This window comes from Syngnathus acus, chromosome 21, assembly GCF_901709675.1.
Source record: "Syngnathus acus chromosome 21, fSynAcu1.2, whole genome shotgun sequence".
Lineage (NCBI taxonomy): Eukaryota > Metazoa > Chordata > Actinopteri > Syngnathiformes > Syngnathidae > Syngnathus > Syngnathus acus.
Genome location: NC_051105.1, coordinates 14312497 through 14338231, shown reverse-complemented (window position 1 = coordinate 14338231; position 25735 = coordinate 14312497). Strand labels below are relative to the sequence as shown.

The window sequence follows — 25735 nt, the reverse complement described above, 5'->3', positions numbered from 1 at the left end:
ATCCAGTCTGTCCTCTGCACCTCCATCACTGTCTGGTTTGGATCAGCCTCCAAACAAGACAAGCACAGACTGCAACGGACAATCAGGACTGCAGAAAAGATCATTGGAATCAACCTCCCATCTATCCAAGACTTGTACCTGTCCAGGACCAGGAAACGTGCAAGGAACATCTCTACAGACCCTTCTCACCCAGGTTGCAGTCTGTTTGAACTAATACCCTCCGGACGGCGTTATAGAGCTCGGTACGCCAAAACCAGCAGACACAGAGACAGCTTCTTCCCCCAGGCTGTTGCTCTGATGAACTCACACCACTCATAGAGTCTCAGAGTCATTACTGTGCAATAACATCCTGCTCTTCACACCTTTTTGAATTTGTCTACACTGTTTTTGCCATTATTCACATGTCCTGAGTGTTGTTAGTCACCTAAATGGTGAACAGAGGGTGTGTTTTACCAAAGTCAAATTCCTTGTTTGGCACGCTCAAACATGGCGAATAAAAACTCTTGAACTCTTGAACTTGAACTCTTTTTGGCCTATGAGACTCCGAAAGCAAATGAAGGGTACCGGATAGCCAGCATTCACGGAAGCAAAAACTGGAACGTGTGAAGAGTTCGGCAAGGTTATATAAACCGACTTACGGAAGGCTTCTAGGAAATTCTGGTTCACCATCCAGCACCTCAGGAGGGGAAGGCAGCGCACCATTAACACTGTGTAAAGTGGAGCTGGGGCGCTGCTGACCGCACCCCAGGATGTTGTGAATCGGTGGGGAGAATGCAGTGATCCCTCACCACTTCGCGCTTCACCTATTGCGGCCTCAGTGCATCGCGTTTTTTTTTAAAAACAAATATTGCGGATATATTCGGTGCATCGCAGCTTTTAGCGGCGCCACTTTGTCGTGAGACTTTATCTGCCCATATGATTTTGCAGTACACTATTGGCCAATGGGAACATGTTGCAGCTGTTTGGCTTAGCAGTTCTAACCACACTTTATCTCAGCCTGCACTGTATCCACTCTTCCACTACGCATTGGCAGTACCTCAAACTTGTGCTTCGTTATGGTAGTTTTTTTTGCGATTTTTAGTGAAGCTCTAATCACATTTCATCTCAGCCTCCTGCACTGTATCCACTCTTCCACTCAGTTTGCGTCAATCGTGCGTACGTATCGGCAGCACCTCAGACTTGTGCTTTGCTACGGTAGTTTTTTTTTTAACTTCGTGATTTTTATTCATGCCCTATTACAATGCCACAAAACCGCCTTGCACCTTCTACGCCTTCTTGAGACGGCAAGAGTAAGAGGAAGATGCTTACAATAGCAGAGAAGGTGAAACCTCTCGACATGCTTAAGGAAGAGAGAGGTTACACCGAGGTTGGCCGCCATTATGTCATTAATGAGTCTGTGCGTTATATTAAGAAGAACGAGAAGAATATACGTTCGACTGCAAATATCACCGTCTTTTTCCATGTATAATGCGCAAAATTTAACTAATTTATTGTCCTAAAATCTGGGGTGCGCATTATACATGGGTACAACATTTTCTTTTTTTTTTTTTTTTAAGAAAATCTCCCTCGAAATAAAACTTGAAATCACCTTTCTTCTTGTTTGTTGTCAATCGCGCATCGCATTCAGCCATCCTGCCCAACACAGTCAGTAAAATTCATAATTGACGACACATCGTTTGATGCGATGGTGCAATCCTTGATGGTGTTATTGTCAAATATTGTTTGTTTTTTAATCTCCATCGCAAACCGGATATCATACGGAGGCCGCCATTACAGATGCGCAGAACGGATGCGCAAGACACGTCAGCTATATACTAAAGAGCGAGAGTTCAGTTCTAAACCTAAATGCGTATTACAGGTAATATTTTATTTCACAACACTTTGCCTTGTTCCTTTCGTCTCTGCTGTTCACTTCAAACACTCTCCATACGAACACAATGCTCTCGTATCAGACGCTTGCTCGATCACCTGCTCGTTTGCTGTCACAATGTACCCTACACAAATCCGAAACATTTGTTGCAGCTCCGAGTCACGACGAGGGGCAAGTTTTGGTTTCCAAGGGTGTTTTTATTCCTCTTCAACTTCTCTCCCATACAGAGCCGCCTTTTTCACATGTCCGCACGTCACTTTCCTCTCTTTTCATTTTAACCTAACTGATCGCGGTGGTGCCTTTCTGGGCAGTCGAAGAAATCAACGCCAACAAAAAAAATACATCCAGCCTAGTTAAGAAATCACCAGAAAGATCACCATGACAATTGTGAACACACAAAGATAATAAATAACTGGAACATCACTCAAATATTGGTGATCCCGTTGAGAGTCTCACATATTTCTTCGCTATCGAGTTTGCTAGCGCATGCGCAGTGATACTGACCGGCAGAATAACATCCGGTTGTTCCCAAAGATGATCTTTTTTCTGAAATAATTTTACGTTTACGGACTTAAGTAGGAGTCAAAATTTGGGTGCGTATTATACATGGGTACAGGCTTTTTTCCAGCATCGACATGCCATTTTTAGGGTGCGTATTATACATGGGGGCGCATTATACATGGAAAAAGACGGTATATTTTTTAATGCCGTTAACAAATGCATTTGTTTTCAAAAAGCTTTTTTTGAATATCCACGCTTTACTACCTACTAAAGGCCAAAACCTTTTATGCAATGACCTTTACATGTCGTTTATATTCACACAAACACTACATCGATCTGCTCCTGGTTCGGCCCCCGGTCAAAATCTAGAACCCAATTTGGCCCGCAAGTCAAAAGGTTTGCCCACCCGTTCTAAACCCACATGATTGTAAAAGTACAAAAGTACCTTTGTGTTTTTTTGTTTCCATGTGCTCCATAATGTTCCTAGCGCCGCGACCTCCATAGCTGATCATATCTTGACAGAAAATACACAAAACCTTCCCCGGGACATCTACTTTACGGATATGTTCCATCAGGCACGTGGTTACGGACTATGTTCCGAGTTGTACGATGACGCTGCTCTCGAGCCATGCTCATCTGAAGCAGTTCTTGATCCCGTTCATCTTGTCTATTTCCCTGGCACGATCCTCATGCTGGCAAAAACCTTTGCTGAGTAGGCCCTAGATCTATCTAACTAAATAACTCGTCTACAAGTGATGACAACCCAATCGCAAATTCACATTGTGGCGGTGTAAAAACACTAGTTCTCCGCGTAAGTTAAGTTCACAAGTGGAAATGATGTGACGAAAGTAGCGCCAAAATGCTGCCGAAAATAAGGCGGATTGTTGTCGCATCACTGCTGCCAGTGAGTTAGGTTTACAGAGGCAAGCCGATTTCCATAGTCACAGCTTAACTAATTTTGCCTTGAGATGTGCCAAAAGATGCCGTCGCGGCGGCCGGGCGAATGCTCGCGAGTCATCAAGACTAACGTTGCCCGCTTCCATAAACCCCCCACCCCCCTGTTTTTTCTCAACGGATTTTACGAAAATGATACTTTCGACGGAAAAAACACGGAAATTCGCACAAAGTTCTCATCCTTGTAAATGCTAATTAAAATACAGTCAAACCTCGGTTTTCAAATGTCCCGGTTCTCGAACAAATCGGAATTCAAACGAAAAATTCGAGATATTTTTGCCTCGCTTGTCGAACAAATTTCGGAGGTCGAACCTCACGAGATGAGCCGAGAGGACCTGAGAAAACCCGACCGCACGGTCCGGATGCCGACTGAGTCCGTTGTTATTGTATTTTTGTTACTTTGAGGATTGTATTAACCCCTAATCATGCCTCTAAAGAAAGCAAGTGGGAGCAGTAAAGCCATCCTAAAAGACGCTCTTAAAGCAATGCGACAGTGAGCGCCCGGCGCACTGCGGTTGCGCGATCGGACCAAATTAAGCTCCCTGCGCACTGAGGTCCACTTAAATTTTGGAAAGTACATCGGGACTTTAAAAATATTTTCTAAATTTCAGCGACGGCTCTGTCACAATCATGCGACCAGCGCGGTGCAGTTGCGCGGTCGGCGGCACGCTACGGTTGCGCGTTCAGCGGTGCGCTGCATTTGCGCGATTGAACAAAAATGCGCAAATGAAAACATGCTTAAAAAAGGCGTTTTTTTGTTGTCTTGGAACGGATTACATTTTTTTTCCATTACCGTGATTTCCCATGCATAATGCGCAAAATTTAACTAATTTATTGTCCTAAAATCTGGGGTGCGCATTATGCATGGGTACAACAATTTTTGAAGAAAATCTCCCTCGAAATAAAACTTGAAATCACACCTTTCTTCTTGTTTGTCGTCAGCCATCCTGCCCAACACACTTAGTCAGTAAAATTCATAATTGACGACACATCGTTTGATGCGATGACGCAATCCTTGATGGTGTGTTATTGTCAAATATTGTTTGTTTTTTAATCTCCATCGCATACCGGATATCATACGGAGGCCGCCATGACAGTATGCGCAGAACGGATGCGCAAGACACGTCAGCTATATAAAGAGCGAGAGTTCAGTTCTCTACCTATTAGTTTCAATTCACAGTTTAATTAGCAGTTTCAATCAGCAAATAACAAAATGCGTATTACAGGTAATATTTTATTTCACAAGTAAGTGTTGCTAGTTTTTGCTGTTCAGCCTGTGAGTGCGGTTGCAGTGAGAAACGTGGCTAAATAAATGTGTCTATGACAAACATCGTCGTATATTGAAATTTACAACTATTACATAAATATCAATTCTATCCAACCATCCGTGTCACTCCAAATCATTAAATCCATCGAAATCTTCGTCCTCTGTGTCACACCGCAGCTGACTCCGGAAGTAGATGCGCCGCTGACGTCAGATTCGTCGTCAGTTGAGGCTCCAATTATTCCACAGATCTATATAGTCGTATGCAAAAGTTTGGGCACCCCTGATCATTTTCAAGATTTTCCTTAATACATCATTGGTTGTTCGGATCAGCAATTTCAGTTAAATATATCTTATAGCAGACAAACACAGTGAAGCTATAGGAAGCGTTTAGAGGCTGTTATTTCTGCAAAAGGAGGATCTACTAAATATTGATGTCATTTTTCTGTTGGAGTGCCCAAATTTATGCACCTGCCTACTTTTGTTCAAGTAATGATTGCACACCTTCTGTAAATCCTATAAACTTCATTTCACTTCTCAAATATTACTGTGTTTGTCTGCTATATGATATATTTAACTGAAATTGCTGATCCGAACAACCAATGAATTATAAAGGAAAATCATGAAAATGATCAGGGGTGCCCAAACTTTTGCATACAACTGTAACTATATTGTAGCGTTACCAAAGTACCAGGCAAGTCGTGGGTTTGGTAACCGGCTCTTTATTTCACAAAACAAGGGTTCAACATACGAGCCAACATACCGTGTGTGTAGCCTCACTCCAACAAAGCGCCCCGGATCTCTCTTCCCGTCTCCTCCCCCCTGCTGTCTTCATGGCCTCCCCAGGCAATCGGAAACAACTGAACTCTAACAATATACAAGTTGCTACACAAAATAAAACTATGTATCAGATAACTATAGCATGAATAACAAGTCGGGCGGCTTGGTGGGGCACTGATTAGCACGTCCGCCTCACAGTTAGGAGGGTGCCGGTTTGATTCCACCTCCGACCCTCCCTGTGTGGAGTTTGTGTGTTCTCCCCGTGCCCGCGTGGGTTTTCTCCAAGCACTCCGGTTTCCTCCCACATCCCAAAAATATGCTTGGTAGGCCAATTGAGCACTCCGAATTGCTCCTAGGTGTGAGAGCGAGTGCGGATGGTTGTTTGTCTCTGTGTGCCCTGTGATCGGCTGGCAACCGGTTCAGGGTGTCCCCCGCCTAATGCTTGATGAGGCTGGGATAGCCTCCAGCATGCCCGCGACCCTTGTAGGGACAAGCGGTATAGAAAATGGATGGATGGATACAGTGGGGCAAAAAAGTATTTAGTCAGCCACCAATTGTGCATGTTCTCCCACTTAAAAGATGAGAGATGCCTGTAATTTTCATCATAGGTACACCAACTATGAGAGACAAAATAAATTTAAAAACTCCAGAAAATCACATTGTTTGATTTTTAAAGAATTTATTTGGTGGAAAATAAGTATTTGGTCAATAACAAAAGTTCATATCAATACTTTGTTATATACCCTTTGTTGGCAATGACAGAGGTCAATTGTTTTCTGTAAGTCTTCACAATGGTATGAGTGTCCGCCCTGAGACTGGGAAGTCGTGGGTTCAATCCCCGGCCGAGTCATACCAAAAAGACTATAAAATGGAACCTGATGCCTCCCTGCTTGACACTTAGCATTAAGGGGTGGATTGGGGATGCTGTGAGGAGCTGTGCCCCACAGTCATTATTAGCAATGTATAGCTTTTACTATGGAAGCTTGTCTGAGGACGACCTAACTTGGATACTCCAAATACGCAAGAAAATAACTTTAAAAGCAAAAAAAGTCTATTTTCCCTGATATGTGTCCTTTAACTCAGAGAAGAAAAAGCAACACCACCTGTCTATCACTACGTTTCTGACACGACCACCACGAAAAGAACCGAGGGAAGAGTCTGTTACAATTGAGATTCCAGAGAGTGAGGACAAAGTTATGGAACCACCTGACACCTGGAGGGACATATTACACTTTTCTACATTCTATGTTTTTGTGTATCTGTGTTCCCAGATACACAAGAAAATAACTTTGAAAGCAAAAAAAGTTCATTTTCCCTGATATGTATCCTTTAACTCGGAGAAATAAAAGTAACACCAGCAGCTGTCTATCACTAGCTTTCTGACACGACTACCAGGAAAAGAACCAAGGGAAGAGTCTGTTACAATTGAGATTGCAGAGAGTGAGGACAAAGTTATGGAACCAGATGACAAATATGGCATCTGACCTTATGTAAGTAGTATAAATATATAAATAATTAAGAATGTTTCAGAAAGTCAGTTTGACCTTAAGTTGCTTGAGTGTTTAAAAATACAAACCGGATTCGGTTGAAGTTGTTGATGGTTCAGTTCCTTCAATCTACGAACCAGATTCAGTTGAAGTTGGGAAATTGTGTAAAATGTAAATAAAAACAAAATACAACGATTTGAAAATCCTTCTCAACCCATATTCAATTGAATACACTACAAAGACAACATATTTAATGTTCAAACTGATAAACTTAATTGTTTTTTTGTCAAATAATAATTAACTTAGAATTTCATGGCTGCAACACGTCCAGTAGAAATTTGGAAAGGTGGCAAAATATACAGAGAAAGCTGAGAAAAGCTCATCAAACACCTACTTGGAACATCCCACATGTGATCAGGCTAATTGGGAACAGGTGGGGACCATGATTGGGTATAAAAGGAGCCTCCCCAAACAGACTCAGTCATTCACAAGCAAGGAAGGGGCGAGGTTCACCACTTTATCCACAACTGCGTGAGAAAATAGTTGAACAGTTTTAGAACAACATTTCTCAAAGCAAAATTGCAAGGAATTTAGGGATTTCAACATCTACGGTCCATAATATCAAAGGGTTCAGAGAATCTGGTGAAGTCACTGCACGTAAGCGCCACGGCCGGAAACCAAGACTGAATGACCGTGACCTTCGATCCCTCAGACGGCACTGCCTTAAAAACCGACATGAGTGTGTAACGGATATCACCAAATGGGCTCAGGAAAACTTCAGAAAACCACTGTCAGTAGATACAGTTCATCACTACATCGGTAAGTGCGGGTTAAAACTCTACCATGCAAAGCAAAAGCCGTTTATGAACAACATCCAGAAACGCCGTTGGGTTCTCTGGGCCTGAGCTCATGTAAAATGGACTGATGCACAATGGAAAAGTGTTGTGTGGTCTGATGAGTCCACTTTTCAAATTGTTTTTGGAAACACTGGACGTCGTGGAGGAAGCGGATCATCTGGACTGTTATCAACGCAAAGTTCAAAAGCCAGCATCTGTGATGGTATGGGGGTGCATTAGTTCCCATGGCATGGGTGACTTAAATTTCTGTGAAGGCAACATAAAGGCTGAAAAGTACATACAGATTTTGGAGCAACATATGCTGCCATCCAAGCGCCGTCAGTCCTTTTCATGGACGCCGCTGCTTATTTCAGCAAGATAATGTCAAACCACATTCTGCACATGTTACAACAGCATGGCTTCGAAGTAAAAGAGTCCAGGTTCTCCCCTGGCCCGCTTGCAGTCCAGACCTGTCCACATTGAAAATGTGTGGTGCATTATGAAGCGTAAAATACGACAGGGAAGACCCCGGACTGTTGAACAACCGAAGCGGTTCATCAAGCAAGAATGGGAAAGAATTCCACATGAGAAGCTAAGAGAATTAGTCTCCTGTCTTCTAAAACGTTTAATGAGTGTTATTAAAAGGAAAGGTGATGTAACGAAGTGGTAAACATGCCCTTTCCCAACTTCTACTGCATGTGTTGCAGCCATGAAATTCTAAGTTAATTAATATTTGAAAAATAAAAATAAAGTTTGAGTTTGAGCATTACATATGTTGTCTTTGTAGTGTATTCAATTGAATATAGGTTGAAAATGATTTTCAAATCATTGTATTTTGTTTTTCTTTACATTTTACACAATTTCCCAACTTCAACCGGATCCGGTTTGTACAAAAAAGTGTTTGAAAATACAATAAAGTGTTTAAAAATACAACAAAGGTTCATTTAAGTCTTGTGTGGATATTGTAACAAAGTTACTGCACATCGTGGATTTTCATGTATTGCAAGTGCTCTTGGAACCAATTATCCGTGATAAATGAGGGATCACTGTACTTCAAAAACCTCCTCAATTCAAATGACACGCCTTCCATTGAGGACGCAGAGCCTGGAGATTGAGGTGGGCGCTTCCATCTCTGGGATTTAAGTCACAGAGGTGGTTAGTTTGACATCTGCAAGTTCCTTAAGTCTCAGGATGTTGTGGGGCTGTCCTGGTCGGCATGCCTCTACAACACCACATGGACATTAAGGACAATGCCTCTGGATCAGCAGACCAGGGTGTTGGTCCCCTTTTTAAGAAGACCGGAGCCTGTGTTCCAACTACAGAGGAATCACACTACTCAGCGTCCCTGGTAAGGTTGATTCAGGTGTGCTGGAGGGGAGGTTCCGTCAGGAGGTAAAAGCTCAGATTCAGAAAGAGCAATGTGGTGGAACCCCTTGATAAGGGCAATCCAGTCCCTATACCGGTCAGAGTTTGGACCACAGTTCTGGCAGTAAGTTCAATTTGTTTGCAGTGAAGGCTGGAGTCTGCCAAGGCTGCCCTTTGTCATGAATTCTGTTTATAATGTATAAACAGAATTTCTAGGTGCAGCTGGGGTGTTGTGGATATCTAGTTTGGTGACCTCAACATCCCATCTCTGCTTTTTGCTGATGATGTGGTGCTGTTGTCTTCTTCAAGCCGCAATTGTCAACTCTCACTGGAGCGGTTCGCCGGTTTGTGTGAAGTGACGAAAATCCGTACCTCAAAATCGGAGACTATAGTAAAGGTAAGATAGGGCAGGAGAACAACAGGCGGATCGGTGCAGTGTCTGGTGTGATGCGGACTCTGTATCGGTGTGTCATGAACAAGGCGGTGAGCGGAAAAGCGAAGCTTGGAATTTATCGGTCAAGCTACGTCATCACCCTCACCAAAACAACGAGATCTCGGATACAAGCGGTCGAAATTAATTTCCTCTGCACGTTGTCCAGGCTCTCTCTGAGAGATAGGGTGGGAAATTCGGTCATCCGCGAGGGACTCGGAGTCGAGCTGCTGCTCCACCGCATTGAAAGAAGCCAAATACGGTGGCTCGGCCATCTGATTAGGATGCCTCCTGGACATTTTTTTTTTTTTTTTTGGTATGGCGCCGCGGTGAGTGGCAGCCTCCAAGCAGTGTTCTCTTTTTTCTACTTTATTTCCTTCTTTTCTCCTTTTTCTTTCTTTCTATTTGTCCTTTCGGCGATGCTGGTGCCTTCTACCGCACCTCGGCATGTGCAGATCGCTTCGGATCGGATATTTTTCTTCCCTGGGACCGGGATGGCTGCACTCATCGGTCGGAACTGGCCTGACTCTACGACAGCTTCCTGCTCATCCGGCCGGTGCTGACCGGGTCCCTCGCCCTGGCCTCGCAGCCACGACCCCTGTGAGGAGTACGCTCCCTCGTGCTCGTCGGAACCAACGACCTTCGCCGTGCCTGCCCCATGGTGATTATCTGCACGTGCCCCGACTGGGTGCCCGGGACGCTGCTAACACAGTTGCCTGTTTTGTGATGTTTTCACCGATTCACGACCACGGTCCATTGGGCGCCGTTGAACTTGACTGCCCTTACACCCGGCCGGGTCATACCAAAGACTATGAAAATGGGACCCATTGCCTCCCTGCTTGGCACTCAGCATTAAGGGTTAAAATTGGGGGGTTAGAGCAGCAAATGATTCCCGAGCGCGGCACCGCTGCTGCTCACTGCTCTCCTCTCCCCCAGGGGATGGATCAAAAATCACACGGGGATGGGTTAAATGCAGAAGACAAATTTCACCACACCCAGATGTGTGTGTGACGACGATCATTGGGACTTTATGGACCCCGTGGAGGCTATTTTGTGTGTCTTGGGGTGTTCTTGGTATTGAGGGGGGTTGGTTGGCCGCTGTTACTTATTTTTTTCCTTTGTCTTGTCGCTTTGCTTTGATGGCTTTTAACTTCCTCACTTACTGGCTTACAGGAGCCTAGTGGGTTGCGCTCATGTCATCTGTGTGTCTTTTATATACCTGCTCTGTGGTATGAATACTGCTGGGGCCGGAATTTCCCCACCCCCAGGATCAATAAATGTTCAATCAATCAATCAATCAATCAATCAATCAATCAATCAATCAAGCCTCCCTGGCATGTCCCACTGATAGGAGATCACCGGGACAACCAAGGACACGCTGGAGAAACTGTCTTCCAGCCTTGAGATCCCTCAGCAAGAGCTGGAAGAGTGGCCGGGGAAAGGTAAGCTGCTACAGCCGCAGCCCGACCCCGGATAAGCGGTGGATAATGGATGGCTGGATGGATAAGTAAATAAACTTAGAAAAAGCATGATACTCTGACATTCCCATAAATATCTGCAAAACAGCAAGGCCCCGAAAAGTGAACCTCGATATAACGAGAGGACACTGTAAATAGAAAAGTGCGATATAAATTAACGTTGATTGATCATTGACCACAATATGCTTCACCAGATTTTTGCAAGCTATAATATTGGTCATTTTTTACACGTCCTGAGTGTTGTTAGTCACCTAAATGTAGAACAGAGGCTGTGATGTACCGAAGTCAAATTCCTTGTTTGGCACGCCAATCTTGAATGAGCCTGTTGGCACTTCAGTCTGTTCGTAGCGCATTGAAAACTGGTTATTTTAGAAAAACTCCTTCAAATATGACCCAGAGTGTGCCATGATTGACTTTTTTCTGCATGTGAACCTCGTCAGTGCTGCTACTTGACTCAGTCGGATAACATATCACCAAAGCGACATATATGCCCGCACTACAAGTAGTTTGACTGTTCCCAGTTGTCATTGATTTGTTGGTTTGCAGTGCAATGCATTATGTTACATACAAACAAAAATGCAATTATTATACATTCATTATGTGCTAATAATTTGAAGGGTCCAAGCATTTTCTGACCTTTTCTGCTTCTTTGGTATCATCAAAAAGCCTTCTCTGGCGATGTGCAGGTATAGCCTTGGCATTCTCCCAAGTTTCTACCCATATGTTGCCTGGAATTCTCATCCTTGGACTTAGCTTGCCTGTCAAGATTGTTTGACCGTTCTCGTTGACGATCTCCTCCAAAAAATCCCTGGGAGAGTACCAACGAACAAAGTCCTCAAGAACAGAACCTGGGTTGGCTGCCTATGGAGGAAAATGAAAATTATTTATTCAATCATCAGCAAGAAAAATGGGATAAAACATGCAACACAACTATGCAAAACGGGGACAGGGGGTAAATTACCTTACTACATAAGCATTACCCACATTTATTTATCATGTTTATTATACCTGATGTCATTTTCACAAGTCTTGGGACTTATTGTGTCTAACCTGGGATTTGGGAGATTGTATTTTATGCCATGTCATACAGAAATGAGTGTTGGTTTGACAAAACCTCCTTGAATTGTTGTATACTTGAGGAAAGGCAAAACCATAGAATCTTTGTTAACACACGTTCATATGTAACAACAACAAGAAAATCATTTATTTAGGTAACAAAAACAACAACGTATTACAACAATAGCAATTGGGGGGATTAAACAAATACTGGTGGTTCCCGTGGGCTTTCTTAGGGGCAGTTTGGTGCTGCGCATGGATAACGTACACAAGGAAAAAGTTGCGATTGAACACTTAATACAACTTGTTTTTCAGATATTGGGAAGAATTTACTCAAATTTGCTTTTGAGTAGTGTTATCGTACTTGCCTGAATGTTTTTCCACAGTCTTTGTTTGTGAAAATTTGCAACCTATGAGAATAACACCGACAAAGACAATGCTAATTTTATCATTAGCATTTGAATGAGATCCACCAATGACTTTAGCATTAGCATTAACAATGTTTTAAAGAAAAAAGCGTCTTCATTATTTAAATATACAATGTGTGTAATTCTTTCACTTGTGTTGTTAGTTTTATAGTAAACTCCAACAACAGTTTCACAAAAAGGCTAAAAATGTGCAATAGCCTATCATGCCGCAAAGTAGGTTCAAACCGTGTGTTTGCACTGTTGCCATGCAACTGCATGCAATTGTTTATAGGTTAGCAATAATTGCCCCACACACACACACACGCACACGCGCACGCACACATGCACACACGCACACACATACACACATACACACACACACACACGCATTTAAACACTGAGGCCTGGTGATGGGTCTGGACAAGACTATTTATAGATTTGAAAAAAAAAAAAAAGAATCCACTGTGAGATTTTGCATTTTCTTAAAATGTTCCATACTGTAAATAAAATACATTAATATAAACAGCAAATCGTCTTTGCATTGGGTCTTTTCCCATTTACTGCCACCTCTGTTAAAGGACGCGTATCATGGAAAATAGTATTTTTTTGCTTTTAAAATCATTTTCTTGTGTATCTGGAGTATCCAGGAGTGTAGAAAAGTGTAATATATCCCTCCAGGTGCTGCAGATATACTGTTATGATCGTTTTGGGGGCTATTTTTTACTCTGTTCAGATTTCTCCGTTTTCTATGACGTTTTTTTTATCTATTACATCACATCCGTTGGGGCGGGACAAACCAAACAAGGTAATGGTTGCTGCAAAACGGAAATCTGAGTAATAAACAAGGCGGATTCGCAAATCCGCCATGTTAAGGACGAATCCGCCTTGTTTATTACTCGGTGAGACTTTTGTAGTCCAAACAACTCAAGGGTGCTGAAGTGGAGAGATCAAAATGTTCCGTTGTTGAATGCATCAATCCACACAAATCATTGCGTCATCCCCCAACATCAGAACCTCAAAGAAGTGCCTGGTCAAATTTAATTTTTCCAGCACAGTGGGCAAAGTCCTGCTTGTTAAGCAGTGTTTCAGAAATCTTGTCAGGATGGAGAAGGGTTTGTCAAAAGACTTTTTGTTGATGGTTCAGTTCCTTCAAGCTACGAACCGGATTCAGTTGAAGTTGGGAAATTGTGTAAAATGTAAATAACAACAAAGTACAACCATTAGAAAATCCTTCTCAACCCATATTCAATTGAATACACTACAAAGACAACATATTTAACGTTCAAACTGATAAACTTAATTGTTTTTTGCCAAATAATAATTAACTTAGAATTTCATGGCTGCAACACGTCCAGTAGAAGTTAGGAAAGGTGGCAAAAAATACTGAGAAAGCTGAGAAAAGCTCATCAAACACCTATTTGGAACATCCCACATGTGATCAGGCTAATTGGGAACAGGTGGGTACCATGATTGAGTATGAAAGGAGCCTCCCCAAACATGCTCAGTCATTCACAAGCAAGGATGGGGCGAGGTTCACCACTTTGTCCACAACTGCGTGAGAAAATAGTTGAACAGTTTAAGAACATTTCTCAAAGCAAAATTGCAAGGAATTTAGGGATTTCAACATCTACGGTCCATAATATCATCAAAAGGTTCAGAGAAACCCTGCACGTAAGCGCCACGGCCGGAAACCAAGACTGAATGACCGTGACTTTCGATCCCTCAGACGGCACTGCCTTAAAAACTGACATGTGTGTGTAAAGGATATCACCAAATGGGCTCAGGAAAACTTCAGAAAACCACACTCAGTAAATACAGTTCGTCACTACATATGTAAGTGCGGGTTAAAACTCTACCATGCAAAGCAAAAGCCGTTTATGAACAACATCCAGAAACGCCGCCGGGTTCTCTGTGCTCATGTAAAATGGACTGATGCACAATGGAAAAATGTTTTGTAGTCTGATGAGTCCACTTTTCAAATTGTTTTTGGAAACACTAGACGTCGTGTCCTCCGGACCAAAGAGGAAGCGGACCATCCGGACTGTTATCAACGCAAAGTTCAAAAGCCAGCATCAGTATGGGGGTGCATTAGTTCCCATGGCATGGGTGACTTACATTTCTGTGAAGGCAACGTAAATGCTGAAAAGTACTTACAGATTTTGGAGCAACATATACTGCCATCCAAGCGACGTCTTTTTCATGGATGCCGCTGCTTATTTCAGCAAGATAATGCTAAGCCACATTCTGCACGTGTTACAACAGCGTGGCTTCGAAGTAAAAGAGTCCAGGTTCTCCCCTGGCCCGCTTGCAGTCCAGACCTGTCTCCCTTTAAAAATGTGTGGTGCATTATGAAGCGTAAAATACGACAGGGAAGACCCCGGACTGTTGAACAACTGAAGCGGTTCATCAAGCAAGAATGGGAAAGAATTCCACATGAGAAGCTAAGCGAATTAGTCTCCTCCCTTCCGAAACGTTTGAGTGTTATTAAAAGGAACCGTGATGTAACGAAGTGGTAAACATGCCCTTTCTCAACTTCTACTGCACGTGTTGCAGCCATGAAATTCTAAGTTAATTATTATTTGAAAAATAAAATAAAGTTTGAGTTTGAGCATTAAGTATGTTGTCTTTGTAGTGTATTCAGTTGAATATAGGGTAAAAAAAGGATTTTCAAATCATTGTATTTTGTTTTTATTTACATTTTACACAATTTCCCAACTTCAACCGAATCTGGTTTGTATGAAAACGACAGACACAATAAAGTGGTCAGGTTGAGATGACACAAAAATAATAAACTGTATTTCACTTTAACATAGGGGTCACCAACCTTTCTTAAACCGAGAGCTACTTCCTGGGTACTGATTAAGGCAAACCAGTTTGACACACACTTCTGAAATAGCCAATTTGATCAATTTAGCTTTCACTATGTGTTATTATTGTCATTTCCAGTTCACATGTAAGTGTGATTTTAACAAGAATAGCATTTTTAGAATTTTAGTCCGTTCCAAGACTAAAAAAAATGGAGAAATTTAGAAAATAATTTTAAAGTCCTGATGTCCTTTCCAGAATTTAAGTGGACCTAAGTGCGCAGGGAGTTTAATTTTGTCCGATCGCGCAACTGCAGCGCACCGCCGAACGCGCAACCGTAGCGCGTCGCCGACCGCGCAACTGCACCGCGCTGGTCGCATTATTGTGACTTTTGTGTGATTTTAACAAGAATAGCAAAAATACAGTCAAACCTCGGTTTTCGACCACAATTCGTTCCAGAAGGCGGTTCGAGAAGCGAATCGGTCGAATTCTGAACCTATTTTTCCCATTGCAAATAATAGAAAAAATTTTAGTCCGTTCCAAGACTAAAAAAAATGTAGAAATTTAGAAAATATTTTGAAAGTCCTGATGTACTTTCCAAAATGTAAGTGGACCTCAGTGCGCAGGGAGCTTAATTTGGTTCGACTGCGCAACCGCAGCACGCTGGGCGCTCACTGTCGCATTGCTTTAAGAGCGTCTTTGTGTTTTAGGATGGCTTTACTGCTCCCACTTGCTTTCTTTGGAGGCATGATTAAGGATTAATCAGTCGGCATCCGGGCCGCGCGGTCGGGTTTTCTCGGGTCCTCCCGGCTCATCTCGCGAGGTTCGACCTCCGAATTTTGTTCAAGAACCGAAGCAAAAAAATCTCGAATTTCTTGTTCAAATTCCGATTTGTTCGAGAACCGGGACAATCAGAAACCGAGGTTTGACTGTAAAATAAATAGATGCAGCTCACTGACAAGTAATAATAATAATAATAATTCATTAAATTTGTATAGCGCTTTTCAAAAACCCAAAGACGCTTACAGGGAACAAGGCAAACACATACATGAGGGGAGGGGGACGGGGAAGAAACAATCGGATAAAATTAAGAAGAGGAAACCAGTTATGGGTAGGGGAGGTCATGAGCTTGGGAGAAGAGGTACGTTTTTAAACGGGACTTAAATATGGGGAGTGTGGGTGAGTCACAGAGAGAGTTCCAGAGTCGGGGTGATGTGCAGGAGAAGGCTCTGTCACCGAGGATTTGAGTTTAGATTTTGGGACTGTCAGACGTGAAGTATTGGAGGATCGGAGGGGACGGTTGGGGCAGTAGGGGACAAGGAGGTCGGATAGGTAAGTGGGAGCCAGGTGGTGAAGGGCTTTGAAGGTGAGGAGGAGTATCTTGAAAATGATACGCTCCTTAATGGGGAGCCAGTGAAGAGAGTGGAGAACAGGAGTGATGTGTTCACGGGACCGGGTGTGGGTAAGGAGGCGGGCAGCAGAGTTTTGGACTAGTTGAAGTCTATGGAGTGAGTGAGCAGTGATTCCAGTGAGAAGGGAGTTGCAGTAGTCAAGCCGGGATGAGATGAAGGCGTGGATGAGAGATTCAGCGGCAGCGAGAGAAAGGCAGTGCCGGATTTTGGCGATGCGTTGGAGGTGGAAGTAGGAGGTCTTGACAACTGAGCTAACATGAGGTTGAAAGGACAGTGTGGGGTCAAAAATAACGCCAAGGTGGCGTGCCAGAGGGGAGGGAGTGATGTTTGAGGAGTCAATAGTGAGTGTGATGGATCCAGTTTTACTAAGGGAGGATTTAGTGCCTATGAGGAGGAGCTCTGTTTTGTCACTGTTGAGTTTGAGAAAGTTGTGGGTCAGCCATGCTTTTATTGTAGAGATGCAGGTTTCAAAATGGGTGAGGGAAGGGTTACGGGTTGGTGTCGTACGTATATAGATCTGGGTGTCATCAGCGTAGCAGTGGAAGTCCAGATTGAGTTTGCGGATGACAGTACCAAGGGGAAAGAGGTAACAGATGAATAGGAGGGGGCCAAGAACTGAGCCTTGGGGGACCCCTTGTGTAACTGGGGAGAGGATGGATGTGTGACCGGAGAGAGAGATGAACTGGTTTCTGTTGGTGAGGTAGGAGGTGAGCCAGTCGAGTGCAGTGCCCTCAACACCTAGTTGGCGCAGCCTTTGGAGGAGGATGGAATGGTTCACAGTGTCAAAGGCTGCGCTAAGGTCAAGTAGTAGTAGGACACCAGAGTCTGCAGAAATGAGGAGATCGTTGGTGACTTTAACTAGAGCTGTTTCAGTGCTGTGAAGTGGGCGGAATCCGGACTGGAAGGGTTCATAGAGGTTGTTGGACTGGAGATGGGTGTGGAGTTGGGCGGAGACAATGCGTTCGAGGGTTTTGGAAAGGAATGAAAGGTTGGAGATGGGACGGTAGTTGGAGAGGTTGAGTGGGTCCAAGGTGGGCTTTTTGAGGATGGGGGTGATGGCTGCAAGTTTATAGACAGTGGGAAAGTGGCCAAGGGATAGAGACTGATTAAAAAGGGTGGTAAGGTGGGGGAGGAGGACAGGGAGGCAGGCCTTAGTTAAGGTCGTTGGAAGAGGGTCGAGAGAGCAGGTGGTTGTCTTGGATGAGGTAATGATGTCTAGGATAGTGGAGGAGTCGACAAGGGAGAAGGCAGTGAGAGACGGGAAGGGCGGGAGGTCAGGAAGGGGGGGCAGGAGGACAGGGGAGGTGGGGGAGGAGTTATTGATGGTGTCGGTCAGAGAACTGTTGATTTGGGCGATTTTGTTGTTAAAGTTGGCAAGGAAGGAGTTACAGAGGGCGGGTGAGGAGGGTGGCTTGGTGACCGGTGGCTGGAGCAATTTGTTGACGGTGGAGAACAGTATGCGGGGGTTTCGGTTGGTGTTATTAATGAGAGATGAGAAGTAAGCAGATTTGGCAGCAAGAAGAGCATCACGATAAGAGATGTGTTGTTTAAAGGTTTCGGCATGGACGGTGAGGCGGGTTCTTTTGTAGAGGCGTTCGAGTTGACGGCCAGTTTGCTTCATGGTGCGGAGTTCCGGTGTGTACCAAGGGGCAGAGTTAGTGAATGTAACAGAGGAAGTTTTCCAGGGGGCTAGGGAATCAAGGGATTCAGAAAGGATGTTGTTGAGCGTGGTGGCAAGGGAGGAAGAAGTGGGGTCGGAGGGAAGAACAGAGGATAAGAGCTGGCAAAGCGTGATTGGGTTTACAGTCTTGATGTTGCGGTAGGAGATGGTGCGTTTTGTGGATTTATGAGGCGAGGGTAGAGGGGCGGAGAAGAGGATGCAGAGATGATCTGACAGTGGAAAGGTGAGAGGACGGGGGTTGGATGTGAGTGGAAAGGAGGAGCATACTATATCCAGGGTGTGGCCTTTGGTGTGGGTGGGGAAGTTGATGTGCTGGGTGAGATGAAAGCAGTCCAGAAGGGAGATGAAGTCAGACGGCAGTTTGTCCTCAGTGCCGCTATTTGAGCTAATTTTAGAACAGTCCTGCGGGCTTCTCATGCGGTCCTCACGGGCGACCTGGTGCCTGCGGGCACCGTGTTGGTGACCCCTGCTTTAACAATATTGTGTATCTGCATTCGTTTTCATAGCATTAGCGTCAGTGTTTCTGCTGATTTTGGAGCTGTGTTTTCACTTCTTGTGGGTGTATTTTGAGTAGTTGTATCACATGAATTGCATCGAAGGTGCTGTTTTATTTATGGGCAACACAATATTATGTTCAATGCATTCATTAGCTTCACGCTAAACGCTAGCATTCGCTTACTTCGTACCTTGATTGCAGTGCTTGTTTACAAGATGTCTATAGCATTACCGTCAGTCTTTCTGCTGATTTTGAAGTCGTGCGGTCTATGTTTTCCCTTCTTGAGAGTGTATATTTGAGTAGTTGTATCAGATGAATTGCATCGAAGGTGCTGGATTATTCTTAGTTACCGTATTTCTCGGACTAAAAGTCGCTCCGGAATATACGCGTTATCAGCCATAAAATGCACAATAAAGTGGAAAAAAAACCATATATAAGTCGCTCCGGAGTATAAGTTGCATTTTGGGGGAAATTTATTCGACAAAATCCAACACCAAGAACAGACATGAACGAGCAACAACAGGCTAAACGATACGGTATGCTAATGTGACAAACACAAACGAGAAGCTGAGAACGGGCCTGCTGTAACAATAACAGTTATTCAAATAACTATAACATAAATAACACCTTTATCAAACCATCTGTGTCACTCCAAATCATTAAAGCCATCAATCGAGTTGGTCCTCCTTTATGTAAACAAGTCTGACGTCAGCGGCGCGTTGCAGTTCAAATTTTTCTACAGGCTCATATAACAATATATAAACTATGTATGAAATAACAATAATATAAACAACAATTTTATCGAACTACCCGTGTCACTCCAAATCAATAAATCCATCAGAATCTTCGTCTTCTGTGTCACTTGAAAAAAGAAAAAAAAAACAGCTGTTGACGCCGGAAAGACTACGTGCGCCGCGGACGTCAGACTAGATAAATCAAATAAATGTAATATAAACAACAATTTTATCGAACCACCCGTGTCACTCCAAATCAATAAATTCATCAGAATCTTCGTCTTTGTGTCACTTAAAACACACGCACACACACACACGCACACGCACACACACACACACACACACACACACGCGCACACAGCTGTTGACACCGGAACTACTTGATCCGCTGACGTCAGACTAATTATATCAAATAAATGTAATATAAACAACAATTTTAACGAACCATCCGTGTCACTCCAAATCATTAAATCCACCGGAATATTCATCCTCGGTGTCAAAAAAACAAAACAAAAAAAAACACAGCTGTCGATTCCGGACCTATGTGTGCGCTGACGTCAGCCTCGTTGTCAGTTGGCGGCTCCAATTATTCCACAGATCTACGTATATAACTATATTGTAGCATTACCAAAGTACCAGGCAAGACATGGGTTTGATAACCGGCTCTTTATTTCACAAATCAAGAGCTCAACATGTGAGCCAACATACGCAAGTGCCCTGGATCGCTCTTTCCGCCCTCCCTCCACCCCCCGCTGCCTTCACGGCCTCCCTAGAAAATCGGAAACTACTGAAGTCTAACAACATACACGTTGCTACTCTAATCCAAGATGGCGGCGCCCCAGTTGGCCGCGGCCGCTACAGCTCTCAACAACCGACGAGTATTTTCACAAAATATGTCGCCTAGGACACTACAAACAACACAAAGTTTAGTTTATCCATCCAGTAGATTAGTGTTTGATCGCCAGCGCCTGCTGGAGGTACGGTCATCAAGTGTTTTCGGACTCGTAGCCACAACTACCCTAGTCTGTTTACGTAGCCTCGGAGTGCTTAGGGCGCTAGCCCCAGAAGCTCACGATGCAGCGGGCTCGCCGGGCAGCACACGCCGGAGGAGGAGTAAGCGTAGGCGGTGTGACCGGCGGCGAAAGCGCGGCTGTCGAGGTGGGCTAACGGCTAAGCTTAAAGCTAACCCCTACAAACCGCCGCTTCCATCCATCTTCCTCTCCAACGTCCGCTCACTGGATAATAAAATGGACCATCTACAACTGGAACTCTCTTCAAAGAGGGAGGTTAGAAACTGCTGCGCTCTCATCCTGACGGAGACATGGCTGAACTCATCAATACCGGACAACGCCGTTAGCCTGGAGGGGCTCGCTACATTCCGCGCCGACAGAAACAGCGAGCTAAGCGGTAAATCCCGAGGAGGTGGGCTGTGTGTCTACATCAACAACAACTGGTGCAAAAATGCTAGATCTGTCGCCAGCTTCTGCTCTTCGGACATCGAGCTTTTGACTGTTAACTGCAGACCCTTCTACCTGCCCAGAGAGTTTACTGTTGTTAGCATCACGGCTGTGTATGTGCCTCCTAGCGCTAATACTAAAGAGGCCATGAGTGTTCTCTATCGGACAATCAGTGAGCTGCAATCCACGCACACAGAGGGTGTTTTCATCATTGCTGGGGACTTCAACCAGGCTAACATGAAGACTATTCTCCCTCATTTTTACCAACACGTGGATTTTCCAACTCGGGAGAGAACACTCTGGACTTGGTTTACACCAATATAAAGGATGCATTCAGAGCAGCCCCCCGCCCCCACCTCGGCTCTTCAGACCACCTATCTGTTATGCTAATCCCTGCATACAGGCCCCTGCTGATCAGAGCAAAACCCACAGTGAAGCAGGTGAGGGTGTGGTCTGAGGGGGCCATGGAGGCACTCCAGGACTGCTTTGAGTGCTCTGACTGGGACATGTTCAAATCAGCAGCAACATATGACAATCAGATCGACATTGATGAGTACGCCATGACTGTGTCAGCCTACATCAACAAATGCTCCGAAGACGTCAGCACCACTAAGAACATCATCACCCGAGCCAACCAACGACCCTGGATGACTGAGGAGGTACGTCATACGGAACTCAGCCTTCAAGTCTGGCGACAAGGAGGCACTGAGGACAGCGAGAGCCAACTTGAACCGTGCCATCAGGCTAGCGAAGCGAAGCCACAGTCGAAAAATTCAGGATTTTTCCCACGACGCCAATAACACCAGGAGTATGTGGCAAGGCATACGGGCGATCACGGACTACAACTTACCCTCCCCCCCGGTGGGTGAGGTTGATGCTGACTTCCTAAATGGTCTAAATAACTTCTTTGGGCGTTTTGAGGCACTAAACAGCACTCCTGCAGTTAAAACTGTTCCCCACCAGGAAGAGGAGGCCCTCTGCCTTGACTCAGCCGACGTGTGGAAGACTCTGAGAAGAGTCAACCCACGTAAGGCCCCAGGCCCCGACAACATACCTGGGCGGGTGTTCAAGGAATGTGCAGGCCAGCTGGCTGGTGTCATCACAGACATTTTTAACATCTCGCTGGACCAAGCCAAAGTGCCAGTATGCTTCAAGGCTGCCTCCATCATTCCGGTGCCGAAGAAACCTCAAATCACCTCATTGAATGACTACAGACCTGTGGCACTGACTCCCATCATGATGAAGTGCTTCGAAAGGCTGCTCAAAGAACACATCGTCTCCAGACTCCCCCCAACATTCGATCCGTTCCATTTTGCCTACCGGCAGAACCGCTCTACTGAGGATGCCATCTCCTCCGTTCTTCACCTGAGCCTGGCTCAACTGGAGGAGAGGAACACCCACGTGCGGTTGCTGTTCCTGGACTTCAGCTCAGCGTTTAACACCATCATTCCACAACATCTGGTGGAAAAACTGGAACACCTGGGCTTCAGCACCACCCTTCGAAACTGGCTGCTAGACTTCCTCACCAACAGACCTCAGTCAGTCCGGGTCGGACAGAACACCTCAGATGTCATCACCCTCAGCACAGGCTCCCCTCAGGGCTGCGTCCTGAGCCCCCTGCTGTTCATCCTGATGACACACGACTGCGCCCCCAGGTTCACCACCAATCACATCGTGAAGTTTGCAGACGACACAACGGTGGTGGGCCTCATCAGGGACAACAACGACCTGGACTACAGAGAGGAGGTGGAGCCGTTGGTGGGCTGGTGCAGAGAAAATAGCCTGATCCTGAATGTGGAGAAGACGAAGGAGATCATCGTCGACTTCAGGAAGAACCAGCCTCACCACGCTCCACTGATCATCAACAGCTCAGCCGTGGAGGTGGTCAGCAGCACTAAATTCCTGGGAGTCCACATCACAGACGACCTCACCTGGACTGTGAACACCACAACACTGGTCAAGAGGGCACAGAAGCGCTTGTACTTCCTGCGGAGGATGAGGAGAGCCCACCTGCCCCCACCCATCATGAGGACGTTCTACCGAAGCACCATAGAGAGCATTCTGACAAGCTGTCTCTCGGTGTGGTGTGGAGGTTGCAGCGCCTCAGATTGGAAGAACCTGAGGAGAGTGGTGAGGACAGCAGAGAGGATCATCGGGGCTCCTCTTCCCTCCATTCAGGACTTGTCATCCCAGCGCTGCGTGTCCCGAGCCCGTAATATTATCAGTGACCCATCACACCCCCACCATGGACTGTTCTCCCTGCTGCCCTCTGGGAAGAGGTTTCGCAGCATCCGCTGCAGGTCCACCAGGTTCTGCAATAGTTTTTTCCCTGCTGTCGTCAGACTGTTGAACATTCAAACGTAGCATTCCTCTGCACACTTGTAAATACTGCTTTTGTCTCCTGCACTGTTTACATACTTTATCGCTGCTGCACTTTGTACTTTATAATTATCTTATTTCATATTTTTATATAGAATGTCACTTTTTAACCAGCCGAAATACCACTACATTGTTGAAAGCCGTATGCAACGAAATTTCGTTTTGTGTACACCTAGTGTTGACAAAATGACAATAAAGTTTGTCTAAGTCTAAGTCTAAGTCTAAATAAACTACCGTTTTCTTTTCATGTATAATGCGCCCCCATGTATAATACGCACCAAAAAAATGGCATGTCGATGCTGGAAAAAAGCCTGTACCCATGTATAATACGCACCTAAATTTTGACTCCTACTTAAGTCCGTAAACGTAAAATTATTTCAGAAAAAAGATCATCTTTGGGAACAACCGGATGTTATTCTGCCGGTCAGTATCACTGCGCATGCGCTAGCAAACTCGATAGCGAAGAAATATGTGAGACTCTCAACGGGATCACCAATATTTGAGTGATGTTCCAGTTATTTATTATCTTTCTGTGTGTTCACAATTGTCATGGTGATCTTTCTGGTGATTTCTTAACTAGGCTGGATGTATTTTTTTTGTTGGCGTTGATTTCTCCGACTGCCCAGAAAGGCACCACCGCGATCAGTTAGGTTGAAATGAAAAGAGAGGAAAGTGACGTGCGGACATGTGAAAAAGGCGGCTCTGTATGGGAGAGAAGTTGAAGAGGAATAAAAACACCCTTGGAAACCAAAACTTGCCCCTCGTCGTGACTCGGAGCCGCAACAAATGTTTCGGATTTGTGTAGGGTACATTGTGACAGCAAACGAGCAGGTGATCGAGCAAGCGTCTGATACGAGAGCATTGTGTTCGTATGGAGCGTGTTTGAAGTGAACAGCAGAGAGGAAAGGAACAAGGCAAAGTGTTGTGAAATAAAATATTACCTGTAATACGCATTTAGGTAGAGAACTGAAGTCTCGCTCTTTATATAGCTGACGTGTCTTGCGCATCCGTTCTGCGCATCTGTAATGGCGGCCTCCGTATGATATCCGGTTTGCGATGGAGATTAAAAAACAAACAATATTTGTTGTTTTTTCACACCATCAAGGATTGGACCATCGCATCAAACGATGTGTCGTCAATTATGAATTTTACTGACTAAGTGTGTTGGGCAGGATGGCTGAATGCGATGCGCGATTGACAACAAACAAGAAGGTGATTTCAAGTTTTATTTCGAGGGAGATTTTCTTCAAAAATTGTTGTACCCATGTATAATACGCACCCAAGATTTTAGGACAATAAATTAGTTACATTTTGCGCATTATACATGGAAAAAAACGGTATATATCAAATAACTATAACATAAATAAATTTATCGAATAATCCGTGTCACTCCAAATCATTAAATCTCCTGACTTCGGAAGTCAGTGAATGGAACTCATTGTCAGTGAGGCTCCAATTATTCCACAGCCATAGTGCGCCCTCATGCGGTTTAAAGTGGAAATAACATGTGAAGTGATCAACTATACTAGTAAGTAAGTAGTGTTAATGATCACGTAAAAATTTGTGAAAAAATTCACATATAAGTCGTTCCTGAGTATAAGTCGCCCCCCCCACCCAAAGTATGAAAAGAATTTGACTTATAGTCCGAAAAATACGGTAATACAATGTGTTTAATGCATTCGTTAGCTTCTCGCTAACACTGCCGTTAGCATTAGCTTACCTCGTAGCTTGTGCAGTGCTTGTTTACAAGTTGTTCATAAATATTGTGAGGGGATTTATTTTATTACGTGTCATGTATGGTTGTATGGACAAGTCTTCTGTTGTTGACATCTTTTAATCAAAAGAATCGAAAGATTCAATCCGTTAGGGATGAGCTCACGATGACCGTTCCAATCACTCCGTCAAGACCGGCGATTACGGGAGCTGACAATCATGCAATACCCCTCTAGAATTTTAAAGCGTGTCCTTTGAAAGGCTTACACAATTGGTTAGTGCGGCTAAACAAACAACGTGTTTACTCGACCCGCTTCCAGCCAAACTCGTTAAAGAATTATTTCAGATTTTAGGACCGTCCGTCTTAAATATAATTAATCCGTCTGTCTCCTCCGCCAACAGCCTTTGAAACCGCTATCATTAAACCGCTACTTAAGCAACCAAATCTCGACCCGGACTGTCTCAGTAATTATAGGCCGGTTTCAAATCTCCCATTCATAGCAAAAATTCTTGAAAAAGTAGTAGCGCAGCAGCTTATTGATTACATGGTCGCAGAGATGGGGACTCGAGTCACTGTGACTTGGACTCGAGTTGACTCGAGTCGCTGTTTTGATGACTTGTGACTTGACA

At 44.4% G+C, this 25735-nt stretch overlaps 1 protein-coding gene across 11 annotated transcripts in view; it reads right to left on the bottom strand.

Moving 5' to 3' along the window:
• Window positions 1-25735, bottom strand: part of rab3gap1 (RAB3 GTPase activating protein subunit 1) — a 176501-nt gene that overhangs the window by 55723 nt on the left and 95043 nt on the right. For all 11 annotated transcript variants that reach the window (XR_005101404.1, XM_037280619.1, XM_037280621.1 and 8 more), the window contains one exon: window positions 11602-11826. Coding sequence is in view for 10 of the 11 variants with exons in the window: in XM_037280619.1 (XP_037136514.1) it covers window positions 11602-11826 (225 nt within the window). In the remaining variant the exon portion in view is untranslated. The remainder of the gene's footprint in view (window positions 1-11601; window positions 11827-25735) is intronic.